Source organism: Oncorhynchus gorbuscha, linkage group LG02 (assembly GCF_021184085.1).
Source record: "Oncorhynchus gorbuscha isolate QuinsamMale2020 ecotype Even-year linkage group LG02, OgorEven_v1.0, whole genome shotgun sequence".
Lineage (NCBI taxonomy): Eukaryota > Metazoa > Chordata > Actinopteri > Salmoniformes > Salmonidae > Oncorhynchus > Oncorhynchus gorbuscha.
The window spans coordinates 87,464,544-87,492,460 of NC_060174.1; the positions used below are offsets into that span (position 1 = coordinate 87,464,544).

Here is a 27,917-nt window from a genome sequence, read left to right on the forward strand (position 1 = left end):
AAGGACTAGGGAGTTTTTTTAGGATAAAAAGAATCGAGCACAGGCAAAATCCAAGAGAAAAACCTGGTTCAGTCTGATTTCCACCAGACACTGAGAGAAGAATTGATCTTTAAGCAGGACAATTACCTAAACCACAAGGCCAAATCTACACTGTGCTTACCAAGAATGCAGTGAACGTTTTGACTTAAATCTACTTGTAAATTAATGGCAAGACCTGAAAATGGTTGTCTAGCAATGATCAACAACCAATTTGACAGGTAACTGAACTAAATTAATATCACCCCGTAGCACTCACTTCTGTCATCCTTTAAAAATATATATATATTTCACCTTTATTTAACCAGGCAGGCCAGTTAAGAACAAGTTCTTATTTACAACTGCGACCTGGCCAAGATAAAGCAAAGCAGTAAGACAAAAAACAACAACACAGAGTTACACATTGGATAAACAAAAGTACAGTCAATAACACAATAGAAAAATCTATATCCAGTGTGTGCAAATGGAGTAATGAGGTAAGGCAATAAATAGGCCAATAGTAGCGATGTAATTATAATTGATCAAATTAACACTGGAGTGATAGATGTGCAGATGATGATGTACAAGTACAAATACCGGTGTGCAAAAAAGCAAAAAGAGTTAATAAAAACAGTATGGGGATGAGGCAGGTATATGGATCGGCTATTTACAGATGGGCTGTGTACAGTTACAGCAATCGGTTAGCTGCTCCGATAGCTGATGCTTAAAGTTAGTGAGGGAGATATAAGTCTCCAACTTCAGCAATTTTTGCAATTCGTTCCAGTCATTGGCAGCAGAGAACTGGAAGGAAAGGCGGCCAAATGAGGTGTTGGCTTTGGGTTTGACCAGTGAGACATACCTGCTTGGGCGCTTGCTACGGGTGGGTGTTGTTATGGTGACCAGTGAGCTGAGATAAGACGGAGCTTTACCTAGCAAAGACTTATAGATGACCTGGTGCCAGTGGGTCTGGCGACAAATATGTAACGAGGGCCAGCCGACGAGAGCATACAGGTCGCAGTGGTGGGTGGTATATGGGGCTTTGGTGACAAAATGGAAGGCACTGTGATAGACTGCATCCAGTTTGCTGAGTAGAGTGTTGGAGGCTATATTGTAAATGACATCGCCAAAGTCGAGGATCGGTAGGATAGTCAGTTTTACGAGGGAATGGTTGGCAGTGTGAGTGAAGGAGGCTTTGTTGCGAAATAGGAAGCCGATTCTAGATTTAATTTTGGATTGGAGATGCTTAATATCAGTCTGGAAGGAGAGTTTACAGTCTAGCCAGACACCTAGATATTTGCAGTTGTCCACATATTCTAAGAACCGTCCAGAGTAGTGATGCTAGTCGGGCGGGCAGGTGCGGGTAGCGATCGGTTGAAGAGCATGCATTTAGTTTTACTTGCATTTAAGAGCAGTTGGAGGCCACAGAAGGAGTGTTGTATGGCATTGAAGCTCGTTTGGAGGTTTGTTAACAGTGTCCAAAGGGCCAGAAGTATATAGAATGGTGTCATCTTTACCTACGTCCGACAAAGAACGGTTGAGGGCACAACGGATGGAATTACATCGGCAGACCAGTCGTGATGGTTCGGCGGGGCTCCGTGTCGACAAGTGTCCAGGCCAATTGGCAAAAGAGATATTATAGCTGGAGTAATTTAGTTTGCCAGCCGGGAGATGGGCCTGGCTCGAGGCTAACTGGTGCTGCGGTATGCAAATTGGAGTGGGTCCAGGGTCTCTAGGATAATGGTGTAAATGTGTGTCATAACCAGCCTTTCAAAGCATTTCATGATCACATATGTGAGTGCTGTGGGACGATAGTCATTTAGACAGGTTACCATGGAGTTCATGGGAACAGAGACAATGGTGATCAGCTTGAAACACGTTGAAATTCAAGACTTGTGTCTGTATCACTATCTGTGCTGCCATGGTGTTATAATAGTGCGTGAAGCCGTTACATGAGCACGTGTTTCTATTCCTATGTCGGCTATGAGCCTTCCAAAGGGGATTTCACCTCCACTACAGAATCAGATTAAACCCAGTCAGGGATTAGGGAAAGGGAACAGGCCAGGGACTGACGAGGAGCTGAGTGGGTTTACGTTGTGTGGGTGTGTGTAAAGCCATCTGTAGCTCACAGGGTGACAAAAACCAAGTTGGCAGCAATCCCTCTACAACCGTCTTCTGACATGGTGGAATAGAGGTGTATTGCTGCCTGTTTGTCATTCTCTCAATCTGTCACTGCCTTTCAGTCTCTATCTCCCTCTCTCTCAGTATTTCTATCACGGGACCTATGATAAATACAGATATACACTAAGTGTACAAAATATTAAGAACACCGTCCTAATATTGAGTTGCACTCCCCCCAGGGCATGGACTCTACAAGGTATCAAAAGCGTAACACAGGGATGCTGGCCCATGTTGATTCAATTGCTTCCCACAGTTGTGTCAATTTGGCTGGATATCCTTTGGGTGGTAGACTATTCTTGATACACACGGGAAACTGTTGAGCGTGAAAAACTCAGCAACGTTGCAGTTCTTGACACAAACCGGTGCGCCTGGCACCTACCACCATAGCACCTTAACCATTGGGGTAAACAAGGTAAACAAGGTAAAAAAAAATCTGTCATTCTCCCCCTGAACAAGGCAGTTAACCCACTGTTCCTAGGCCATCATTGAAAATAAGAATTTGTTCTTAACTGACTTGCCTAGGTAAATAAAATACAAATTAAATACCCTGTTCAAAGACACACATCTTTTGTCTTGCCCATTCACCCTCTGAATGGCACACATACAATCCATTTTTCAATTGGGGTGGCAGGGTAACCTAGTGGTTAGAGCATTGGACTAGTAACCAAAAGGTTGCAAGTTCAAATCCCCCAGCTGACAAGGTACAATCTGTTGTTCTGCCCCCGAACAGGCAGTTAACCCCACTCACTGTTCCTAGGCCGTCATTGAAAATAAGAATTTGTTCTTAACTGACTTGCCTAGTTAAATAAAGTTTTTTTTTAAATGGTCTCAAAAAGCCTTCTTTAACCTGTCTCCTCCCCTTCATCTACACTGATTAAAAAGTGTATTTAACAAGTGACATCAATAAGGTTAAAAATAACCTTCCTTCACAGGCTAGCAAGCAAGCTAAACACCACCACCAATCTCAGTGTCCCTCCTTTCTGCTCTGTTCCGTTCCAGCATCATTCTGACCCTGTCAAAATGCTAATCAACCAAGCTAACGTATTCACAGGCTCTGGTCAATGCAGCTAGTTTTCCTGCCATTCTACACATAGAATGATAAGTAGCAGGTTCCAGGACAACCTAATAATGTAGCCATTGCGGACACAGTTAGCCTGGTCTCTACAGTACACACATGGTGCAGCTGCTTCTCCCTTCACCTCCTCACCTTCCCCCTGCCCTTTCCCTCATTAATATTGAGGGCTTTGAGCCTTGGAAGGAGGGAGGAAGGGAGGGGGAGGAGGGAGTTATGGACAAAGGGAGAGAAGGAGGAGGGGAGAGGGGGATGATGATTCCGTTAGGCAGGCAGGTGATGTAGCTAGCAAGCAATGCACAGGCGCTCTCTCTTACTCTCTCTGAGGCTGATTACTAATTCGAAAACAACACGCTGCTAGCAGCAGAAAGAGATAAGCGAGGGGGCTGTGTGTTAGTGGAGTAGAACGGACGGACAGAACAGCACCGGACATTGTCATGGTTCTTCCTTTCTCTTTCTCCCCAGTCTCTGGAATGACTGTAATTGCTGTTGGTTGGTCAGTGTTGGGATTTGCAGAGGAAGGTGCCGTAGTGCAGATCTGCCTTGCCTAGGACAAGGAGGGACCGTCTCTCTGTTTCTAAGCCATATTACAGGAGGCACAGGTAATCTATCATTCTATCTATCCTTCTCTACATCCACCTCTCCCTCCATCATTGTTTTCCATCATCTCCCTCCCTCTTATGTAACCATGGTCTTGTCTTCCATCTCTTCGTCCCCTCATCCTCTCTCTTCTCTTCCTACCCCAAATCCATTTTCTTCCATAATGGCTATGGGACCTGACAAGCATGTTCTCATGTAGCCAATGAAAGTAATATATGTAAACATATTCATATTAATATTCATGTTTACCACAGAGAGAGGCTACGGCAGACAGCCACACAGCCATATGAATATGAATAGCAGGAGACGTGTTTGTATTGTTCTGAGATAAATATGATCCACCCATCGCTATATCGATTGAATTGTCCCAAATATGTAAAAAAAAAAAAGATTATATATTTGTTATTTTATAGCCATAAGATCTTATGGAATGAAATTATGGCAATGGATTTGGCATAACAACAAATATTGATTTATTCTCCAGTCAGTGTGCTAGCGTTTGTTTTTGCCAGTGTAAAATGGGGACAGCTATTTGGTTACATTGTATTAAAGGACATCTGATGAGATTCTGCGATTGTTTTGGTGGTTTGTGGGTGTTTTGGCCCTAGGCAAGGAGCAAAACAGTGGTAGGTTAACACCACCATCACCTGGGTCCATTGGTGAAGGTCAAATGTCCCATTCACACACACATGCATGCACACCATTACACTCACTGCATATACATTCACATGGGCATACACATACAAACATAAACAAACACGCAAACAAACTCATATTGTCACTCTCAGCCATGATTTCACGGCAGTCTACCAGAACAAAATAATGTTCTGCTATTTTCAGTCTTTTCCTTTGTATCTTCCTGCAAGATGTTCATTAGCACATGGATTAAGAACTAACAAAAGTAGCCATGAAAAGCTGCAAATATCTCTTACTATATTTAATATATCTCCCATAAGCCGGCTCCAATGTCATTTTAGAGAATTTGGTAGTACATCCAAACTGGCCTACACAACCGCAGACCACGTGTAACCACACCAAGCCTGGACCCCCACATCCGGCTTCTTTATCTGCGGGATGGTCTGAGTCCAGACACCCGGACAGCTAATTAAATTGTGGGTTTGCACAACTAAAGAATTTCTGCACAAACTGTCAGAAACCGTCTCAGGGAAGCTGATCTGCATGCTCATCGTCAGAGATGTAACCGACTTCAGTGGGCAAACACTCACCTTCGATGGCCACTGGCACACTGGAGAAGTGTGCTCTTGACGGATGAATCCCGGTTTCAACCAGTGGGATTATGCTATGTGCATGCACAACGAACACAATTGTATTTTATTGATGGCAATTTGAATGCACATAAATACCATGACGAGATCCTTAGGCTCATTGTTAATGCACAGCCCCATGTTGCAAGGATATGTTCAAAATTCCTGGAAGCTGAACATGTCCCAGTTCTTCCAGCCTGCATACGTACCAGACGTCATCCACTGAGCATGTTTTGAATAATCTAGGTCGACGTGTATGAAAAGGCCAAACTTATCCTAAAGGCCAAACATTCCAACTTCGAGATGCTATATGAATACATATAGTGGGGCAAAAAAGTATTTAGTCAGCCACCAATTGTGCAAGTTCTCCCACTTAAAAATATGAGAGGCCTGTAATTTTCATCATAGGTACACTTCAACTATGACAGACAAAATGAGAAAAAAAATCCAGAAAATCACATTGTAGGATTTTTAATGAATTTTTTTGCAAATTATGGTGGAAAATAAGTATTTGGTCAATAACAAAAGTTTATCTCAATACTTTGTTATATACCCTTTGTTGGCAATGACAGAAGTTAAACGTTTTCTGTATGTCTTCACAAGGTTTTCACACACTGTTGCTGGTATTTTGGCCCATTCCTCCATGCAGATCTCCTCTAGAGCAGTGATGTTTTGGGGCTGTTGCTGGGCAACACGGACTTTCAACTCCCTCCAAGGATTTTCTATGGGGTTGAGATCTGGAGACTGGCTAGGCCACTCCAGGACCTTGAAATGCTTCTTACGAAGCCACTCCTTCGTTGCCCGGGCGGTGTGTTTGGGATCATTGTCATGCTGAAAGACCCAGCCACATTTAATCTTCAATGCCCTTGCTGATGGAAGGAGGTTTTCACTCAATCTCACGATACATGGCCCCATTCATTCTTTCCTTTACACGAATCAGTCGTCCTGGTCCCTTTGCAGAAAAACAGCCCCAAAGCATGATGTTTCCACCCCCATGCTTCACAGTAGGTATGGTGTTCTTTGGATGCAACTCAGCATTCTTTGTCCTCCAAACACGACGAGTTGAGTTTTTACCAAAAAGTTCTATTTTGGTTTCATCTGACCATATGACATTCTCCCAATCTTCTTCTGGATCATCCAAATGCTCTCTAGCAAACTTCAGACTGGCCTGGACATGTACTGGCTTAAGCAGGGGGACACGTCTGGCACTGCATTTGAGTCCCTGGCGGCGTAGTGTGTTACTGATGGTAGGCTTTGTCGCTTTGGTCCCAGCTCTCTGCAGGTCATCCACTAGGTCCCCCCATGTGGTTCTGGGATTTTTGCTAACCGTTCTTGTGATCATTTTGACCCCACGGGGTGAGATCTTGCGTGGAGCCCCAGATCGAGGGAGATTATCAGTGGTCTTGTATGTCTTCCATTTCCTAATAATTGCTCCCACAGTTTATTTCTTCAAACTAAGCTGCTTACCTATTGCAGATTCAGTCTTCCCAGCCTGGTGCAGGTCTACAATTTTGTTTCTGGTGTCCTTTGACAGCTCTTTGGTCTTGGTCATAGTGGAGTTTGGAGTGTGACTGTTTGAGGTTGTGGACAGGTGTCTTTTATACTGATAACAAGTTCAAACAGGTGCCATTAATACAGGTAATGAGTGGAGGACAGAGGAGCCCCTTAAAGAAGAAGTTACAGGTCTGTGAGAGCCAGACATCTTGCTTGTTTGAAGGTGACCAAATACTTATTTTCCACCATAATTTGCAAATAAATTCATTAAAAATCCTACAATGTGATTTTCTGGATTTTTTTCCTCATTTTGTCTGTCATAGTTGAAGTGTACCTATGATGAAAATTACAGGCCTCTCTCATCTTTTTAAGTGGGAGAACTTGCACAATTGGTGGCTGACTAAATACTTTTTTTGCCCCACTGTACTCAGAGGCTTCCCTGCAGAAAATAAGGGTGGGTATGATGGGAGACAGAGAGACAAAGAGAGAGAGGAAGGACTAAAGATTAATGTCTGTCTTTTGATGAAGTGGCACTTTGCTAAATAATGTGATGAGAGAAAGGAAGAGACTTACACAATCTTGTTTTAAATGGATTCCTTTCCACGACACTCCCTGGCTATATGCAAAGATCCAGGAAAAACCTTAGTACATTTAGCTCTCACTCCTGTAATTGCACTGCATCAGAACTTGGACTGACACACAACTTTCATCAAACAGTCTTCCACAAGAATCAACTGTGTTGTTAATTTTGTACAGATCACTCCATACTTACCAGGATAGTAATAACAAGAATTACATACAGAGTAATTCATCATTGAGGATGTCTGATAATTATAGCTATATGACCTCATGATTTAAGTGTTTAGGATTTTCACTTAAGTTGGTTAGTGTCCATCTTGAACAATGTTTCCCAAATTTCATGGTGCTTAGTACAATCTTGCTGTGAAACAGAATTTACCACAGCGATAAAATCTATAATTAGCACATTGTCTAAATTTAGGGCTAGCTATGCCCTTTCTTTTGTTGAGTATCGCTCTTAAGACAACATAACTGGTGGACACTGTAGTGTCTTTATAATGACTGTCAGTCCCTGAATCCCTTTCTTCATCAATGAAATCCCACCAGTATTGCTTAATTAACCATTTTGGTTCCCTAGGGGACTGGGTCTTTCCTGGTCCAGCTGAGTCCCTTCCTCTTTGTCTGGGAGTGACTTTGCCATTTCAGACGTGCTACAAAATGTCTATGTGTATTTTATTGGTAAATATCCAATTGAAATTACTCTAGATAACTGATGTGTGAATTTATCATATAATCAGGTATTTTTACTCCAGCCCAGCACTAACACACCTGATTCAACTAACCACCAAGCCTTTGTTTGTTGAATCAGATGTGCTACTGCTGATGTAGCGGATGTCCGAATTATCACTACTGTCTTCCTGAAGTACTGGTGCGGTGCTAGGACCCAGAAATTCTTTGTCTTTTCTGGGTCAGTGGTATTGACAGTGTTTCTGGAGTATGATCTAATGACTCAAATTTTTAAAAAGCAATCCCCTGTAAATTCCATGTTGTTTTCAAATGTTGGTCTCTTCCTTCCCAATGCTAGGGCTTCTTTCTCTGTCATTGACTTGTGATTGGGGACACCAACCATGGAGGCCCCGCTTGTGTGCCTGGATGAGGAGTTCGAGGACCTCAGGCCCTGCCGGGTAGAGGACATGCCCCTCAGCCGACCCCCTTACAGCACCGTCTCCCTGACCCCCATCACCCGTGAGGACTTCTCTGAACTGGAGAACTTCTCTGAGATGATGAGTTTCAAGTCCATGGAGGACCTGGTCAACGAGTTTGACGAGAAGCTGAATGTCTGTTTCCATAACTACAACACCAAGACGGAGGGCCTGGCCCCCGTGCGCAACCAGTCTCACACCGAGGAGGACGAGGAGCGGCTGCAGGATGAAGAGTAAGTGTCGGCCACCACCTTTGTGGTTTTTAAGCTTAAGTCTGACCTCAGCATAAAGGGTCTGTGCTTTTGTGATAAGAGTTTAAGATACAAATGGTGTATCACAGGGGAAGTGATTTTTCACTTCATCTGCTTACCTTTTGAGTTGTACAATGCACCCCAGTAATCTTTTTGATAATATGGCACATTCTTTGCAGCAATCTTTTGAACAAAGCATTGGTCAAAACTTACTTGTTTAGGGAGTCCATCATGTCTGATGATGTCTTCCTCTTCTGACTTCATACTGCATACTTTTGTGACTGTACAATCCTATTCATAAGGCACACTATTTACTGCAAACAGAGCATGTAAAGTCTGGGTATGGTGTGAAAGGAGCAGCTATGAACACTACACGTATTCATTCATTACAGTTTAGATAGAATACCACAAGTCATCACAGCTATCAGCTAAACAGTGCATTGGCTGATATACCACTACTGTTATAAAAATACCACTGGATAGCTCATGACCCAGCACTCAGATCCTGATACTCAGCCCACCTCACAGCGACCAAATCACCCAACAGCAGAAAAACACAAAAACACAAACCACCCGTGTGACCCTGCCCACTCCAGCAGTCCACAGCCGGTATAGGCCTTGAATTATTAAATGTATTTTTGAATGCTCTTTTGGTCTGTCGCTGCCTCTACCAGCAGGCAGCTAGCACTCCCATTCGCCAACAGCCTCTGAAGCAGAAACACAGACATTCTCGCATTGGGTGGAAATAAACCCTCTTGCTAAAAATAGCTTGGTTGTAGGTGCCCTTGGGTATGCCTATTGAACCATATTCAGAGTACATAGGACCGAAGGACAAAGTATTGATGATATACAATGATATACAAATTTGTATGTTGGGAATGCTGTTAGCACCCCTACATGCTAACAACAGCATCCCCAACATACAAACGTGTATATCATTGTATATCATCAATACTTTGTCCTTCGGTCCTATGTACTCTGAATATGGTTCAATAGAATACCACAAGTCATCACAGCTATCTAAACTGTAATGAATGAATAATGACCTTGTTTTGCATTTGATGATCTACTGTATTCTACATTACACTGCAGAGTTAGAAACTGCATCATATGATGTTTCTGATTTGAATGTTTTGAAATTGGTTCCCCTATCCTTGTAGTGATGCAATGAATATATACACACATTTATCCAAGCATTATTTTATCTAGCCAAATGTGATAGTTTATAGATTATTTATGTTATGCAACACAGTTGATGGAATGACCGGTTCAATCTAAAGGCCAGATTAGCTCTAGGTTTGCAAACATATGGGACAGTCCTGTACCAGCTAGTTCCTGTTTGGCAGATGGAGAGATGTCTGGTGTGTGGGTGTTTGTGTGTGTGTGTGGGACAACACAACAGGCATGACCCTCTAAGGTCATGAGTCCTGACGAATGGCTGCTTGTTTCCTGCTTGGTGAATGGCTGGGCAGTGCCACTAAAAGGATGGTAGGGTGTGGATGCCATGCCAAGCTGGGAACACGGAAAGGGAGAGTTCTACTCTGGTCATTTTCACAAGGCTAAAGCCTTGATTGGACCGAGGATCTTATAGTTCGAAGAGAACTTGCACAATGCTGTAAGGGGCTGTTTTTATCTATACTTATTCAAATTGTACACCTGTAAAAAATGTGTAAACTGTGAGTTTAGATTTTATTGTTAGTTGACTGTGTGCATTGCAGCCTGGACTGCAATGGGGAGGATTTTGATGTGCATTTCGATTTGATTAATTATGGTGACAGGTTCAGGGACATCATTTTTGAGAGACCGCCCAAAACAGAGTGAAATAAAAGAGCAACAAAAGAGAATAGAGCACAATAATGTGATGTGAACATCTCTTCCTCTGCATTCACTGTCTGCAAATGTTCAACGGAACACTGATAGAAGAAAATGGCTGCAGATATACAATTGACAATTTCTATCAAATGTGATTTGGGTAGAGGAGGGTCATCTAGGTCCTCTTCGATGTAATCCATCCTCCTCCTCAATTTGTTTTAATCACAAACCACCACTGAATTTGGGATTATTATTGAATTACCATTCTATGCCCCCCCAAAAATGGTCTGTTTCCTGATAATTACAGCCTTGAGGACTGATAGTGTTTTGTGCTGTGTTGTGTGTGGGATGTCCTGACTGTTTCAGCATTGGTGACTGAGTGTTTGTCTTGTGCCGGATTATATGAGATGCCCTGTTGCAATGTTGGTGGCTAAGTGTGTTTGCATCTCCTTTTTTTTGTGTGCATTTTTACAGTGTATTTTTGTTGTGTTGCAGTGTTGGTGACTGAATGTGTGTTTGTTTATGTCCATGTTTCAGTGTGTGGGATGCGCTGATGGATAACTACGTCCCTTCCTCTGTCTCCAGCTGGGACAACCCCAACTCAGAGGGATTCAACGGCAACCTCTCCGACCAGGAGGTAACGCCCTCCAATATACTCCAAAATACTTTAAGGTCATCGGAAGAATCATGTTTCTCCATTTTCCAACCCCCTTTCTTCTCAACTGGAAAGACAACATTCTGAGACAACATCTTGGAAGTACATTTTTTCATTAGATCTTTAGACTTTTATTTGAATGGATATGTTTGACTGACTGCAGTGTGTTCTTTAGTGAGGCAATGTGGGAGAACATGCTGTAAGAGATCAATGTTTTAGCAAACGTGCAAGCTAGAGTCTGTCGTGCTTGTGGTGCTAACGTCACCTGACCTGACACCAAAAATCAAGGCTGAGCTGCCTTGATTGCATGCTACTTAGTATCTGTCAATCAACCCCCATCCTCCTACACCTTCTCTCCCTCTCCTCCTCTGGTCTGCTCTCACATGCAACTGCAGGCACTGGGTCATGGCCAATACGCAGACAGACAGTCCCCAGCAGGAAGCTACTGTATAAGCGACTCTCCAAACAGTGGAAAGCATTCCATCAGCATTTACCCTTCCATGCCCCCGGTTTAGTTTATTACTGATTGAGGAAAATGGCATAAAAACAATGCGCATCAAAATCAATCAAGTAGAAAACAGACAGTCAATGGACAATAGATATATTTGGGGCAATTTGAGTCTGACTAAGCACAACCCAAACACTTTCAAATTGGCTTCTAAACTCGAGGGTAGTAAATTGTATTTTGAGATGAAGAGCAGAGAGCAGAGAGGGGGATAATGGGGTCATATTTGGGCCATGTTCACTAGCTCCCTAAATGCCAATGCTAATAATCTAAAGATAAATCCAATATAGGTGAATGGCTTTTCTGTACTCTTATTTATAAACCTTGTTTCCATGGTTTCTGTTTCCAATACTAAGAAGTTAAGCTACTTTAGCACTAATGTGGCTGAATGGGTTTCCATGGTTTCATTCGTTCTCTCTTGTATTCTACAGATTCATGAAAAAGAGGAGGAGGAGATGAACGAGAAGAACGACAATGCCAACTGCCTGAGCGAGGAGCCTCTCCTCACTGCTGATCAGGTGACTACAGACACATATACTTCCTGTTATCCAAAGGACTTGGTAGGACTTCCAGTTAAGTACTGAATATTACTGGGTTTAGTTAAAGTAGCTGTCCAGTGTTTCCAGATTTCTATGAAATATGACCTATAATTATTTACAACACAAGTTAAAAAGTTTTCCTTAAAAGAAAATGGTAATAAGTATGTTAAAAAGCAGCTTTTCTGTGCTGGAATGGTGTGGGCGTACCCAACAACAGAATGGTGTAGGAGTATACCGGTCATTCAAAATATTAATCTAAGTAGACCGCTTATTGACAATCATCCTCTATGGGGAAGTAGCAAACATTTTTTAAATGGTCTGTTTGAGATGTGGGTTTTTCTCCAATTTATGCTTTGGCCACAAATACGAATAAAAGATGAGTCAACAACATTATTTTGGTATGAGTTAACAGAATATTAACTTTTAAATGTGAGATTCTCTCTGGACAGTTACTTTAATCTAATTTAGACTAATTTAAAAAATACAAAAGAAGAATACATTAACTCCCCCATATACTATAATAATAGTGGTTAGAAAGGCCAAGTCAATTTAGGCCAAGGCTAAATGTATAGCATGACTATTTATTTCAAGTAGCTCCCTTCTGCATTATAGCATAGGCTACTGTACATTCATCTACCTTACCTCCATCTCTCTCTCTCCAAGGTCATTGAGGAGATTGTTGAGATGATGGAGAACTCTCCGGACCCTGGTGAGACAGAGGAGGATGACGAGGAAGAGAGTGGACACTCCTCACCCAAGACCAACCCATCTCTTCTGGAAGAGATCAGACAGCTATCCCAGGCCGCCAATAACAACACGCCTTCTTATGAAGGTAAGTGTACAAAAACTAAGGTTGACTGAAGGGTTAAACACCAAGTCACATTTACCAAGGAGTTAAATGAACATTTTAGCAATTCAAGGTCCAATTGAGATTTTCATTGGAGTTGTGGACAGACTCTTTTTCCTAATTCTATTTCCTGTTTATACAACAGTGTGTAAAAAGAAAGTGACCTTTGACCGATCTTGTAGTGGTTAAAGATGTGCTCTATGAGCTGTGACTGTATCACTGAGTAACCTTGTCTGAGACAAAAATATGTAAAGTTGTTTGAGTTAATGGCTAGGGTTTAGCTCAGTAGGCTAACGCCCTGCTTATTGGACTTTGATTGGGTGAGGGTTCCTAGTTCAGACAATGTGGTTGTCTTATCAGTTTCCCTGAGTAAATATCTGGAACTTTCATCAGTCTTCAGCCTCTATGGTGAATATAGGATGAATAACTGGACAAACCTGCAGCAGGCATTTTTCGTATGAGTCAATCATTTCAGAGGGCCATGTCACACATTCAATATGGTTCCCTGTGGAAAGACATTGTGTGACCATGTGGCTCTCCTGCATGAGACACATTTTTATTTGTCCTGCTTGGTGTGTGTTTGTGTGTGTTTACTTCCAAAAATAGTAGTAATATTGGACAGTATCACCCACAGTCACAGAAACAGTCAAAGGCCAGTTCCTCTCCTCAGAATTTAATGTCAAGACTAATGAAAAACGTCATAGGTGACATATGGGTGATATCATCCCATTTACATATACTGTATGCAGTAGCGGTGCGTGGGTAACATCACTGGGGAAGCCAAGCCCACCCCCCCAATAAAGACATTACAATCTATTTGTTGTGATAATTTTCTCTATAACCTGTTAATTCATATGCCTTGCAACCGTGATATATAGGCCTTATGGCCGAGAAATAAGAAGACACAGTGGCCAGAATAAATACAACCACACCTTTATTTTATCACAAAACCAGATAGCAATCTCTGTCCAGTGAAGTGGTTCCAAACCAGGCTGTATCACAACCGGCCATGATTGGGAGTCCCATAGGGCGGCGCACCATAGGCCCAGCGTCGTCTGGGTTTGGCCTGTGTAGGCCATCATTGTAAATAAGAATTTGTTCTTAACTGACTTGCCTACTTAAATAAAGGTTAAATTAAAAATAAAACAAAAGGCCACAAAGGATATTGCATGTAGAGTAACAGACAGTTACATGACCTACAAGCAAGTTAATGTTTCCGACATTTTCAGACCACTAAACAAGTATTGATTTAGAACCTCAGAGAGTTACTGCAAGTCGCAAAGAAAACAGCAGCTGCCTCCACTATTCCAGCACCATTTTAACTTCAACATCATCAAATCACATCTACTTAGTCTAATAGAGTAACAACTAAAAGATACCCAAAAATGTTTTGTTCAATCCACGTAAGCTAAATGTGATGTGGCTGTCCATGGTTCTGATTTATATGTGTGTGTGCGTGCGTGTTCGTGAATGCAGAAAAACATTTTAACTCGTAGAGAAATTCCAATGTCATCCTCCTCTCTTTCATGTTGAGGAAACAGTCAATCACAGTCTGTCATACCTATACACGCTTTTATTGTTTATTGTCCTAGGCTACCTGGCTAAAATGCTAGCTCGCTACCCTAACTTTCATTCATGGGAAATGTTAGCTAGTTAACATTAGCGTTCTACATCTAGCTACATATTGAACTTACATCCTCCCAGGTCAGGGGCACAACAATGTATGAATTAATGGTTGGATCAGAATCACTGTTAATTAAAGTCATTGGCCAGTACGGAGAATGAAGTAAAACCACAAGTCCAAATCTCTATTTCTATCCATGGCTAATTTAGGAATAGGCCGATTTTAGCTAGCTGGCTAGCTAGCCACCGGAGGACAACAACACAACGAGGTGCAACAGTTCAAGTATGCTCTCAATGGGATTTGATAGGAGTGACGCCAAATCCAAGCTGGCTTCCCTTGACACTTTTTCTGGTGCGCCAGGACCATTCACAGTTGAGCTCGCTCAGTTTAGCTCGCTCAATCCATGAATACACATCAATTCAATTCCTGCCCTTGAGGCCTGAAGTGGTACTGGGCTCATATTCATAAAGTGTCTCAAAGTATGTGTCTCAAAGTATGCTGATCTAGAATCAGTATTGCCTTTTATATCACAATGAATATGATAATATTGACAGGGGGAACCTAATCCTAAATTAGCACTCCTACGCTGAGATGTTTTATGAATACAGGCCCAGGTTTCCTTTTTCCCAAGCAGTTTATGTCATTGTGCTTTGTCCCTCAAGGAAAGCAATTTGATATCCCTTCTACAGTATATAACATTATGCATATTGAATCTCTGTTCACCTCTATGTACAGTTAGCCTGGTCCTAGATCTATTAGTAACAATGACCGTAAGAGTTGACAATACAGCATTTGGAATCAACAGGCTAATGTAGCATAGCTTCATACCTGATTACAACCATTGTCTCCTCCCTTCTCCCTCCAGACCTATGTCAGTTTGCCTGGGTTCAGATCTGTCTGTTTGTGACAATGACCATAGGATTTGGCTATTCAGCTCATGCAGAGCGGGGCTCCAGGCTAATGTAGCTCTATACCTGACCTCCATGCCTCTCTCTCCCTCCAGGCTTGAGTGTGATGCCCAGCTCGGCCCTGGTGGAGCTGCTGTGCCGGGTGGAGGCGGCCATCAGAGAGTACTCCGAGGAGCTGGTCACCCAGCTGGCGCGTCGTGACGAGCTGGAGTTTGAGAAGGAGGTGAAGAACACGTTCATCACGGCCCTCATGGAGGTGCAAAACCGCCAGAAGGAACAGCGGGACACGGGCAAGCGCAGGCGCCGGGTCGACAAGGGCCTCAGTCTGCAGGGTAACGCGATAACCACGACTGTGATTGGTGGAACACCTACTATGATCAACGCCTGCACAGACTCCAAGCCCGCCTCCATGCCTACGAAGGTTAGCACTGAGGAATCGACACATACCAATGTTGTATGATGATGATGATGGTGTTTGTATCCAAATCAAATCAAATTTGAGTCACATGCCCCTAAGTAACAATGCAGTTAAAAAAAATACAAATAAGAATAAGAAATAAAAAGAACAAGTAATTAAAGAGCAGCAATAAAATAACAATAGCAAGACTATATACAGGGGGTATCGGTACAGAGTCAATGTGTGGGTTAGTGGTTAGTGCCCTTAGACGAACCATCAAACAAGCAAAGCATCAATACAGGATTAAGATTGAATCTTACTACACTGGCTCTGACGCTCGTCGGATGTGGCAGAGCTTGAAAACTATTACGGACTACAAAGGGAAACCCAGACGCAAGCTGCCGAGTGACATGAGCCTACCAGACGAGCTAAATGCCTTTTATGCTCGCTTCCAGGCAAGCAACACTGTAGCATGCACGAGAGCACCAGCTGTTCTGGATGACGCTCTCGGTAGCCGATGTGAGCAAGACCTTTAAACATTAACAAAGCCCCGGTGCCAGATGGATTACCAGGACGTGTACTCGAAGCGTGCACGGACCAACTGGCAAGTGTCTTCACTGACATTTTCAACCTCCCTGACTGAGTCTAATACCTACATCTTTCAAGCAGACCACCATAGTCCCTGTGCACAAGGAAGCGAAGGTAACCTGCCTCAAAGATTACCGCACTGTAGCACTCAAAACTGTAGCCATGAAGTGCTTAGAAAGGCTGGTCATGGCTCACATCAACAGCATGCTCCCGGATACTCTAGACCCACTCCAATTCACATACTGCCCCAACAGATCCATAGATGACGCACTGCACACTGCCCTTTCCCACCTGGACAAAAGGAACACCTATGTGAAAATGCTATTCATTGACTACAGCTCAGCGTTCAACACCAAAGTGCCCACGAAGCTCATCACTAAGCTTAGGATCCTGGGACTAAACACCTCCCTCTGCAACTGGATCCTGGACTTCCTGACGGGCCGGCCCCAGTTGGTAAGGGTATGTAGCAACATGTCTGCCACGCTGATCCTCAACACTGGGGCCCCTCAGGGGTGTGTACTTAGTCCCCTCCTGTACTCCCTGTTCACCCACAGCTGCATGGTCAAGCACGTCTCCAACACCATCATTAAGTTCCGTAGAGGATCCTCGTCAGTAGAGGATGCCTGGTTGTACTTTAAAAGTAATTTCCTCACCATCTTAGATAAGCTTACCCCTTTCAAAAAAATGTAGAACTAAAAACAAATAAGGTCCTTGGTTCACTTCAGACCTGAAGGCCCCCGACCAGCACAAAAACATCCTGTGGCGGACTGCACTAGCATCGAATAGTACCCGCAATATGCAACGTTTCAGGGAAGTCAGGAACCAATACACACAGTCAGTCAGGAAAGCAAAGGCTAGCTTTTTCAAACATAAATTTGCATCTTGTAGCTCTAACTCCAAAAGGTTTTGGGACACTGTAAAGTCCATGGGGAACAAGAGCACCTCCTCCCAGCTGTCCACTGCACTGAGGCTAGGAAACACAGTCACCACCAATAAATCCACGATAATTGAGAATTTCAATAAGCATGCTAGGCTTATAGGCCATGCTTTCCTCCTGGCTACCCCAAACCCAGCCAACAGCTCCGCACCCCCTGCAGCTACTTGGCCAAGCCTCCCCAGCTTCTCCTTCACCCAAATACAGATAGCAGATATTCTGAAAGAGCTGTAAAATCAGGTCATGTACAAATCAGCTGGGCTAGACAATCTGGACCCTCTCTTTCTAAAATTATCCGCCGCCATTGTTGCAACCCCTATTACCAGTCTGTTCCATCTCTCTTTCGTATCACCCAAGATCCCTAAAGATTGCAAAGCTGCCGCGGTCAACCCCCTCTTCAAAGGGGGTGACACTCTCGACCCAGACTGTTATAGACCTATATCCATCCTGCCATGCCTTACTAAAGTCTTCGAAAGCCAAGTTAACAAACAGATCACCGACCATTTCGAATTCCACCGTACCTTCTCCGCTGTGCAATCCAGTTTCCGAGCTGGTCACAGGTGTACCTCAGCCACGCTCAAGGTACGAAACAATATCATAACTGCCATTGATTAAAGACAGTACTGTGCAGCCGTCTTCATCGACCTGGCCAAGGCTTTCGACTCTGTCAATCACTGTATTCTTATCGGCAGACTCAACAGCCTTGGTTTCTCAAATGACTGCCTTGCCTGGTTTGCCAACTACGTCTAAGATAGAGTTCCGTGTGTCAAATCGGAAGGCCTGTTGTCCGGACCTCTGGCAGTCTCTATGGGGGTACCACAGTGTTTAATTCTCGGGCCGATTCTTTTCTGTGAAAATATCAGCGATGTTGCTCTTGCTGCGGGTGATTCTTCAATCCACCTTTACGCAGACAACACCATTCTATATACTTCTGGCCCTTCTTTGGAGATTGTTAACAAATGAGCTTCAATGCCATAAAACACTCCATCCGTGGCCTCCAACTGCTCTTAACTTCTTGGTGACAGGGAGGCAGTATTGAGTAGCTTGGATGAATAAGGTGCCCAGAGTAAACTGCCTGCTACTCTGTCCCCGACGCTAATATATGCATATTATTTGGAATATTGGATAGAAAACACTCTGAAATTTCTAAAACTGTTTGAATTATATCTGTGAGTATAACAGAACCCATATGGCAGGCGAAAACCTGAGAAAAATCCAACCAGGAAGTGGGTAATCTGAGATTTGTCGTTTTTCAACTCTTTGCCATATTCCAATATGCAGTGTAAATGGGGTCATATTGCACTTCCTAAGGCTTCCACTAGATGTCAACAGTATTTTACTATGAAGGGGGAGAGAATGAGAGGGGATTGTTCACGAGAGTGTTAGCTCTCGTTCCATTGCTTTTCTACAGACAATGGGATTCTCCAGTTGGAACATTATTGAAGATTTATGATAAAAACATCCTAAAGATTGATTCTATCCTTAGTTTGACAATTTTCTACGACCTGTAATATAACTTTTCAAACTTTACGTCCGACGTTCGGCTGGACCTGAACGAGCGTTTGGATTTGTTTACCAAACGCCCTAACAAAATAAGCTATTTGGACATAAATTATGAACTTTATCGAACAAATCAAACATTTATTGTGGAACTGGGATTCCTGGGAGTGCATTCTGATGAAGATCATCAAAGGTAAGTGAATATTTATAATGCTATTTCTGACTAATTTTGACTACACATTATGTCGGATATCTTTTTGGCTGTTTTGTTGTCTGAATGCTGTACTCAGATTATTGCATGGTTTGCTTTTTCAGTAACGTTTTTTAAAAATCTGACAGCGGTTGCATTAAGGAGAAGTATGGTGAATGCACCAATTTGTAAGTCGCTCTGGATAAGAGCGTCTGCTAAATGACTTAAATGTAATGTAAATATCTCTAATTCCATGTATAACACTTGTATTTTCATCAACATTTATGATGAGTATCTCTGTAAATTGATGTGGCTCTCTGCACAATCATTGCATGTTTTAGACTGAACGTAACGCGCCAATGTAAAATGAGATTTTTTTATATAAATATACACTTTAGCGAACAAAACATACATGTATTGTGTAACATGAAGTCCTATGAGTGTCATCTGATGAAGATCATCAAATGTTAGTGGTTAATTTTATCTCTATTTGTGCTTTTTGTGACTCCTCTCTTTGGCTTGAAAAATGGCTGTGTTTTTCTGTGACTTGGTGGTGACCTAACATAATCCGTTGTGGTGCTTTCGCTGTAAAGCCTTTTTGAAATCAGATACTGTGGCTGGATTAACAAGAATTTTCTTTAAAATGCTGTAAAATACTTGTCTGCTTGAGGAATTGTAATTATGGGATTTTTGTTGTTTTGAATTTGGTGACCTGCACTTTCACTGGCTGTTGGCGAGGCGGGACGCTACCGTATCACATGTCCCAGAGAGGTTAAACGCTAGTAAAACCAAATGCTTTTTAAACGATCGTTGCCCGCACCTGCCCGCCCGACTAGCATCACTACTCTGAACGGTTCTGACTTAGATGTGGACAACAACAAATACCTAGGTGTCTCGCTAGACTTTAAACTCTCCTTCCAGACTCATATTAAACATCTCCAATCCAAAATTAAATCTAGAGTCTGCTTCCTATTTCGCAACAAAGCCTCTTTCACTCACGCTGCCAAACATACCCTTGTAAAACTGACTATCCTACCGATCCTCGACTTCGGCTATGTTATTTATAAAATAGCCTCCAACACTCTACTCAACTGGCCTATCTGGTTAAACAAAGGTGAAATATAAAAAATAAATTTAAAACACAACAGTTGTAGGCCTGATCACCGACAACAATGAGACAGCCTATAGGGAGGAGGTCAGAGAACTGGCAGCGTGGTGCCAGGACAACAACCTCTCCCTCAATGTGAGCAAGACAAAAGAACTGATCGTGGACTTCAGGAAAAGGCGGGCCGAAAAGGCCCCCATTAACAGGGCTGTAGTGAAGCGGGTCGAGAGTTTCAACTGCCTTGGTGTCCACATCACCAATGATCTATCACGGTCCAAACACACCAAGGCAGTTGTGAAGAGATCATGGCAAAAAGATTTGGCATCGGTCCCCAGATCCTCAAAGTTCTACAGCTGCACCATCGAGAGCATCCTGACCGGTTGCATCACCACCTGGTATGGCAACTGCTCGGCATCCGACAGTGAGCTGCTACAGAGGGTAGTGCGTGTGGCCCAGTACATCACTGGGGCAAAGCTTCCTGCAATCCAGGACCTATATAAAAGGAGGTGTCTGAGGAAAAAACATAAAATTGTCAGAGACTCCAGTCACCCAAGTCATAGACTGTTTTCTCTGCTACCGCACAGCAAGCAGTGCCGGAGTCGACTGTCTTGATGTGTTTGGACCATGTTAGTTTGTTGGTGATGTGGACACCAAGGAACTTGAAGCTCTCAACCTGCTCCACTACAGCCCCATCAATGAGAATGGGGGCATGTTCGGTCCTCCTTTTCCTGTAGTTTTCTGTGTGTGTGTGCATGCGTGTATCTGTCAACACACAGGCATGCACACACACACATGCATGTGGGCTTAATGTCCATACACATCCATTTCCAAGCCAGACAGCTCTCTCTCTTCCTAACACATCAACATGGATAATGGACCGAGAGGTCCTAACTAACTGAACTTACGGGAAGAACAGACCGAGTACTCACAGAGGAAGTGACCATAGGTTCACTTACAGTAGCAGCTAGGGTTGCAAACGCTCTGAAATTTTCCATGGGAAGTTGAGCCCAGGAATTTGGGGAATTTTTCTTAAATTCCTCAAAAAGTTAGCTTATAACAGTGAACCTTTTTTTGTAGGATACACAAGGCAGTTCTAGGTCTTGTGGCATATTTTGGTTAAAATATCCACATTCAATGGAATTACAACCCTCTGCATGCACAGTGCATTCTTCCATCACATGTGGAGTGCACTCTTCCCTCACATGTACAGCTGATGCTCAAGATCTTGCAAGATATAGCAGCAATCTACCTCACCAAGAAAAGTGGGAAGAGCACCACACTGAAGCTGCCCAGCAACACCCATTGGGGTGGTGTTGTCATCATGTTTGACAGTCTCCTGGGGGATAAGGAGGCTCTCCAGGAAATGGCCCTGTGCTGATATGGACAGCCCCATCAAGAGGATCCTCCTGGATTATGTATTTTGGGAGAGAGTGGTAAGCAGTCTGAAACTCCTGAAACCTATAGCAGTAGCCATTGCAAGGATTGAGGGAGACAATGCCATCCGGTCTGATGTTCAGACTCTGCTTGCAGATGTAAGAGAATAAATTCGTACTGCCCTGCCCACTCCACTGTTGCTCCAAGCAGAGGAAATTGCAGTTCTGAAATACATCAAAAAGCGACTTCTGCCTGAAGCTCAAACATGCCGCAAGCATACATGTTGGACCCCAAGTATGCTGGCAAGAGCATCCTGTCTGGTGCAGAGATCAACAAGGCCTATTATGTCATCACTACTGTGTATCTCCACCTTGGCCTGGATGAGGGCAAGGTTCTTGGCAGTCTGGCGAAGTACACTTCCAAGCAAGGGCTTTGGGATGGCAGTCATGCAAACATATCTCACAGCCACCTGGTGGAAGGGACTTTGTGGATCTGAGGCCCTTTCCTCTGTTGCCTCCATCATCTTCCAAATCCCACCAACATCAGCCGCCTCAGAGTGCAACTGGTCCTTGATTGGGAACACGCACACCAAAGCAGGCAACAGGCTAACCAATACAAGGGTTTAAAAATTGGTGGCTATCCGGGCAAATTTGAGGCTTTTTGAGCCTGACAACGAGCTATTCTCAACAAGATTGAAAAGTGACAGTGAAGATGAGGCCTCCGAGTCTGATGTTCAAGAGGTGGACATTGAGGAGGTCCAGGGAGAAGACATGGAAGCCTGAGAGGAAGACAACCAAAGCTTTCGTTTCTAGACTATCATTTTACAGATGTATGTTGCAAACATTTTTGGGAGATGCGATGGATCATTGAGGATCATTCAATATTCCCTACTATTTTCTACATTGTAGAATAATAGTGAAGACATCAAAACTATGAAATAACACATTTGGAATCATGTAGTAACCAAAAAAGGGTTAAACAAATCAAAGTATAATTTATATTTTAGATTCCAGAAAGTAGCCACCCTTTGCCTTGATGACAGCTTTGCACACTCTTTGTATTCTATCAACCAGCTTCATGAGGTAGTCACCTGGAATGCATTTCAATTAATAAGTGTGCCTTGTTAAGTTAATTTGTGGAATTTCTTTCCTTCTTAATGCGTTTGAGCCAATCAGTTGCGTTGTGACAAGGTAGGGGTAGTATGCAGAAGATGGTCTTTCACCAAATAGGGCTAAGTCCAGCTCAAATAAGTAAAGAGAAATGACAGCACATTCTTACTTTAAGACATGAAGGTTAGTCAATCCGGAAAAATTCAACAACTTTGAAAGTTTCTTCAAGTGCAGTTGCAAAAACCATAAAGCGCTATAATGAATGAGATCCGCCACAGGAAAGGATGACCCAGACTTAACTCTACTGCAGAGGATAAGTTCATTAGTGAGTTACCAGACTTAGAAATTGCAGCCCAAATAAATGCTCCACAAAGTTCAAGTAACAGACACAACTCAACATCATCTGTTCAGAGGAGACCGTGTGCATCAAGTCTTCATTATCGAATTGCTGCAAAGAAACCACTATTAAAGGACACCAATAAGCAGAAGAGACTTGCTTGGCCAAGAAACACAAGCAATGGACTTTAGACCAGTGGAAATATGTCCAAATTTCTGTGGTGTACTATGGTGTTGAACGTTGAGCTGTAGTCAATGAATAGCATTCTCACATAAGTGTTCCTTTTGGTGTTGATGTGAGCCATTACCAACCATTCAAAGCACTTCATGGCTATGGACGTGAGTGCTACGGGTCTGTAGTCATTGAGGCAGGTTGCCTTTGTGTTCTTGGGCACAGGGACTATGGTGGTGGTCTGCTTGAAACATGCTGGTATTATAGACTTAATCAGGGACATGTTGAAAATGTCAGTGAAGACACCTGCCAGTTGGTCAGCACATGCCAGGAGCACACGTCCTGGTAATCCGTCTGGCCCTGCAGCCTTGTGCATGTTTAAAGGTCTTACTCATGTCAGCTACGGAGAGCGTGATCCCACAGTCGTCCGGAACAGCTGATGCTCTCATGCATGCCTCAGTGTTTCTTGCCTCGAAGTGAGCATAGAAGTGATTTAACTCATCTGGTAGGCTCGTGTCACTGGACAGCTCTCAGCTGTGCTTCCCTTTGTAGTATGTAATAATTTGCAAACCCTGCCACATCCGACGAGCGTCGGAGCCGGTGTAGTATGATTCAATCTTATCCCTGTATTGACGCTTTGCCTGTTTGATGATTCGTCGCAGGGCATAGCAGGATTTCTTGCAAGCTTCCGGGTTAGAGTCTCGCACCTTGAAAGCGGCAGCTATACCCGTTAGCTCAGTGTAAATGTTGCCTGTAATCCATGGCTTCTGGTTGGGGTATGTACGTACAGTCACTGTGGGGACGACGCCCCCGATGCACTTATTGATAAAGCCAGTGACTGATGCGGTGTACTCCTCAATGCCATCGCAAGAATCCCGGAACATGTTCCAGTCTGTGATAGCAAAACAGTCCTGCAATTTAGCATCTGCTTCATCTGACCACTTTTTTTATAGACCAAGTCACTGGTGCTTCCTGCTTTAATTTTTGCTTGTAAGCAGGAATCAGGAGGATAGAGTTGTGGTCAGATTTACCAAATGGAGGGCGAGGAAGAGCTTTGTACGCGTCTCTGTGTATGGAGTACAGGTGATCTAGAATTTCTTTCCCCTCTGGTTGCACATTTAACATGTTGATGGAAATTTGGTAGAACTGATTTAAGTTTCCCTGCATTAAAGTCTCCGGCCACTAGGAGCCCCGCCTCTGGGTGAGTGGTTTCCTGTTTGCTTATTTCCTTATACAGCTGACTGAGTGCAGTCTTAGTGCCAGCATCTGTCTGTGGTGGTAAATAAACAGACACGAAAAGTATAGCTGAAAACTGTGGCCTGCAATTTATCACAATTTACTCTACTTTAGGTGAGCAAAATCTAGAGACTTCCTTAGATTTCGTGCACAAGCTGTTGTTTACAAATATGCACAGACCGTCCCCCCTCGTCTTACCGGAATGGTGACACGCACTTCAGGGCAAGTCCGAGGAGCAGGCAGAGGACGTACCAGACTGGGGAGACGCACTAGAGGCCTGATGCGTGGATCTGGCACAGGTGGCACCGAACTGGTGACACGCACTTCAGGGCGAGTGAGGGAAGCTGACACAGGACGTACCAGACTGGGAAGGCGCACTGGAGGCCAGATGCGTGAAACCGGTGCAGATGGCACCGAACTGGTGTCACGCTCTTCAGCACGCCTGTATGGCAGCATTCTCCAAGGGCTCTCTATGGTCAGGGCGTGACACTAATCTACTACACTGCTCAAAAGAATTAAGGGAACACTTAAACAACACAATGTAACTCCAAGTCAATCACACTTCTGTGAAATAAAACTGTCCACTTAGGAAGCAACACTGATTGACAATAAATTTCACATGCTGTTGTGCAAATGGAATAGACAACAGATGGAAATTATAGGCAATTAGCAAGACACCCCCAATAAAGGAGTGGTTCTGCAGGTGGTGACTACAGACCACTTCTCAGCTCCTATGCTTCCTGGCTGATGTCACTCTAGTGATGAGATGGAGTCTACAACCCACACAAGTGGCTCAGGTAGTGCAGCTCATCCAGGATGGCACATCAATGCGAGTTGTGGCAAGAAGGTTTGCTGTGTCTGTCAGCGTAGTGTCCAGAGCATGGAGGCGCTACCAGGAGACAGGCCAGTACATCAGGAGACGTGGAGGAGGCCGTGGGAGGGCAACAACCCAGCAGCAGGATCGCTACCTCCGCCTTTGTGCAAGGAGGAGCAGGAGGAGCACTGCCTGAGCCTTACAAAAATGTGCATGTTTCTTACAGCCCAACACCGTGCAGGACGTTTGGCATTTGCCAGAGAACACCAAGATTGGCAAATTCGCCACTGGCGACCTGTGCTCTTCACAGATGAAAGCAGGTTCACACTGAGCACATGTGACAGACGTGACAGAGTCTGGAGACGCCGTGTAGAACGTTCTGCTGCCTGCAACATCCTCCAGCATGACCGGTTTGGCGGTGGGTCAGCCATGGTGTGGGGTGGCATTTCTTTGGGGGGCCGCACAGCCCTCCATGTGCTCGCCAGAGGTAGCCTGCCATTAGGTACCGAGATGAGATCCTCAGACCCCTTGTGAAACCATATGCTGGTGCGGTTGGCCCTGGGTTCCTCCTAATGCAAGACAATGCTAGACCTCATGTGGCTGGAGTGTGTCAGCAGTTCCAGCAAGAGGAAGGCTTTGATGCTATGGACTGGCCCACTGTTCCCCAGACCTGAATCCAATTGAGCACATCGGGACATCATGTCTCGCTCCATCCACCAACGCCACGTTGCACCACAGGCTGTCCAGGAGTTGGAGAATGCTTTAGTCCAGGTCTGGGAGGAGATCCCTCAGGAGACCATCTGCCACCTCATCAGGAGCATGCCCAGGCGTTGTAGGGAGGTCATACAGGCGCGTGGAGGCCACACACACACTACTGAGCCTCATTTTGACTTGTTTTAAGGACATTACATCAAAGTTGGATCAGCCTGTAGTGTGGTTTCCACTTTAATTTTGAGTGTGACTCCAAATCCAGACCTCCATGGGTTGATAAATTTGATTTCCATTGATCATTTTTGTGTGATTTTGTTGTCATTACATTCAACTATGTAAAGAAAAAAGTATTTAATACAAATATTTAATTCTTTCAGATCTAGGATGTGTTATTTTAGTGTTCCCTTTATTTTTTTGAGCAGTGTATATTCATAATAACTCCGTATAAGCTGTATGAATGCATAGAGAAAGGTTATAATGTATTTAGAATGCTGTCTCATAGAATTATGTCTCATAGCTGTCTCATTTAGTGTTACTAAATCCGTGTTGTGATGACAGAGGGTTGTTGTTACTCACTGCTAGTGATTGTCTGTGTTCCAGCGTTTCAGTATGGAGGGTCTCTCCAACATCCTGCAGACAGGCATCAGACAGACATTTGGCAGCACAGGGATGGACAAACTGGTCAGACACTTAAGCATTTACAGCTCTTAGCCACCAACTATATCAGTGTGTTAAATCTACAATGAAGCATGTGGGTTCAACACTGCTACACTACTTCCGTAACAGTCTCTTTGTCTTCATTGTTCAGTATCTAAACACGGTAATTCCATATGAGAAGAAAGCAACTCCTCCAACTGTGGATGACCTTCAGATGATCACTAATAGTAAGTAGGCAGGGAAATAAAATGTAATGCTAAGCTAATGGGTCGTTTTCCTAGTTTGTTTTTTGCCCAAGCACTACACATCTGATTCAAATAATCAAAGCTTGATGAAGAGTTCATTATTTGAATCAGCTGTGTATTGCTAGAGTAATAACCAAAACGTGCACTCATTAGGGTCCCCAGGACCGAGTTTGGGAAACGCTGTCTGAAACACACAAATTTACCCTCAAAGTTAGTTTTGTTCAGATAGTCTGGTACAAACCTAATTTTCTATTTGGTTAGTCTGTGTCCCATCTGTTAGGCAACTTGTAAGTCAATGCCTACAATGTTCAAAGAACTCAATCCCCTGCAGTGCTATACTCAGTGCTAAGAGCCACCTTGCTTTGCTTTTCTCCCCACAGTTCTTTATGCCATGAAGGAGGACAGTGAGAAGGTGCCTACACTGCTAACTGACTACATATTGAAAGGTAACTAATTCTTTATTAGGTTTAGAAACACTTAACATTGCATAGGTATTACTCTAAGTGTAAGAGAATAACTAATTGAAAAGCATTTACAGTATATTGTCCAAGTAAGGGTCAACAAAAGTGGAAAGTACAACAGCTGTTTGGTTCTGCTTTTGTTCCCGTCAGGGGGATTGGTATATCTCACTCACTGCCTGTATTCTAATGGCACTAAGCTCCCCTGAGGGAGCAGAGCCTAACGCCAAGACCACGTGTTGTCATCTATTTTCTAATAAATGGTTAAATGAACGTGAGTTTCGTCTGAACTTATGTCACGTGAAAGGGGGCTGTAAAGAAATTAAAATAGGCTAATATGATAGTTGACAAAGCATATAATTATAACGATGATTGAAGTATCCCTAATTAACCACCCCAAAAAATTATCCAGTGCTGTGTCCTACTTAAAGAATTCAAGCCATGGGCTGCTGTCTGACGGAGACTTCGGAGGAGACTCCAATCTGGCAACCCTCCACCCGTCCAAGCTGCATGAGCTCCCCCCGCTTTCATTGTCAGCCATGGACCGTTACCATCTAAAACACTGTACCTTACTCATCTAATAAAACTACTCCTTTTTGCTGAGC

At 43.5% G+C, this 27,917-nt stretch overlaps 1 protein-coding gene across 4 annotated transcripts; it reads left to right on the forward strand.

Moving 5' to 3' along the window:
- The first annotated feature begins 3,505 nt into the window (after positions 1-3,505).
- On the forward strand, positions 3,506-27,913 carry LOC124012150 (fasciculation and elongation protein zeta-1-like). 4 transcript variants are annotated; one of them, XM_046325639.1, is made up of 10 exons: positions 3,506-3,867; positions 8,228-8,578; positions 10,946-11,045; positions 12,000-12,086; positions 12,771-12,939; positions 15,582-15,907; positions 26,553-26,633; positions 26,761-26,836; positions 27,235-27,300; positions 27,725-27,913. In XM_046325639.1, exons 2-10 carry the CDS (start codon positions 8,271-8,273, stop codon positions 27,739-27,741), a joined length of 1,230 nt encoding a protein of 409 aa, XP_046181595.1. In that variant the 5' UTR covers positions 3,506-3,867; positions 8,228-8,270; the 3' UTR covers positions 27,742-27,913. The 4 variants fall into 4 exon arrangements, with proteins under 4 accessions (XP_046181595.1, XP_046181588.1, XP_046181602.1 ...); XM_046325632.1 differs by having other exon boundaries at positions 27,744-27,913; XM_046325646.1 differs by lacking the exon at positions 27,725-27,913 and adding an exon at positions 27,466-27,718 and having other exon boundaries at positions 10,994-11,045.
- The last annotated feature ends 4 nt before the right edge of the window (positions 27,914-27,917 follow it).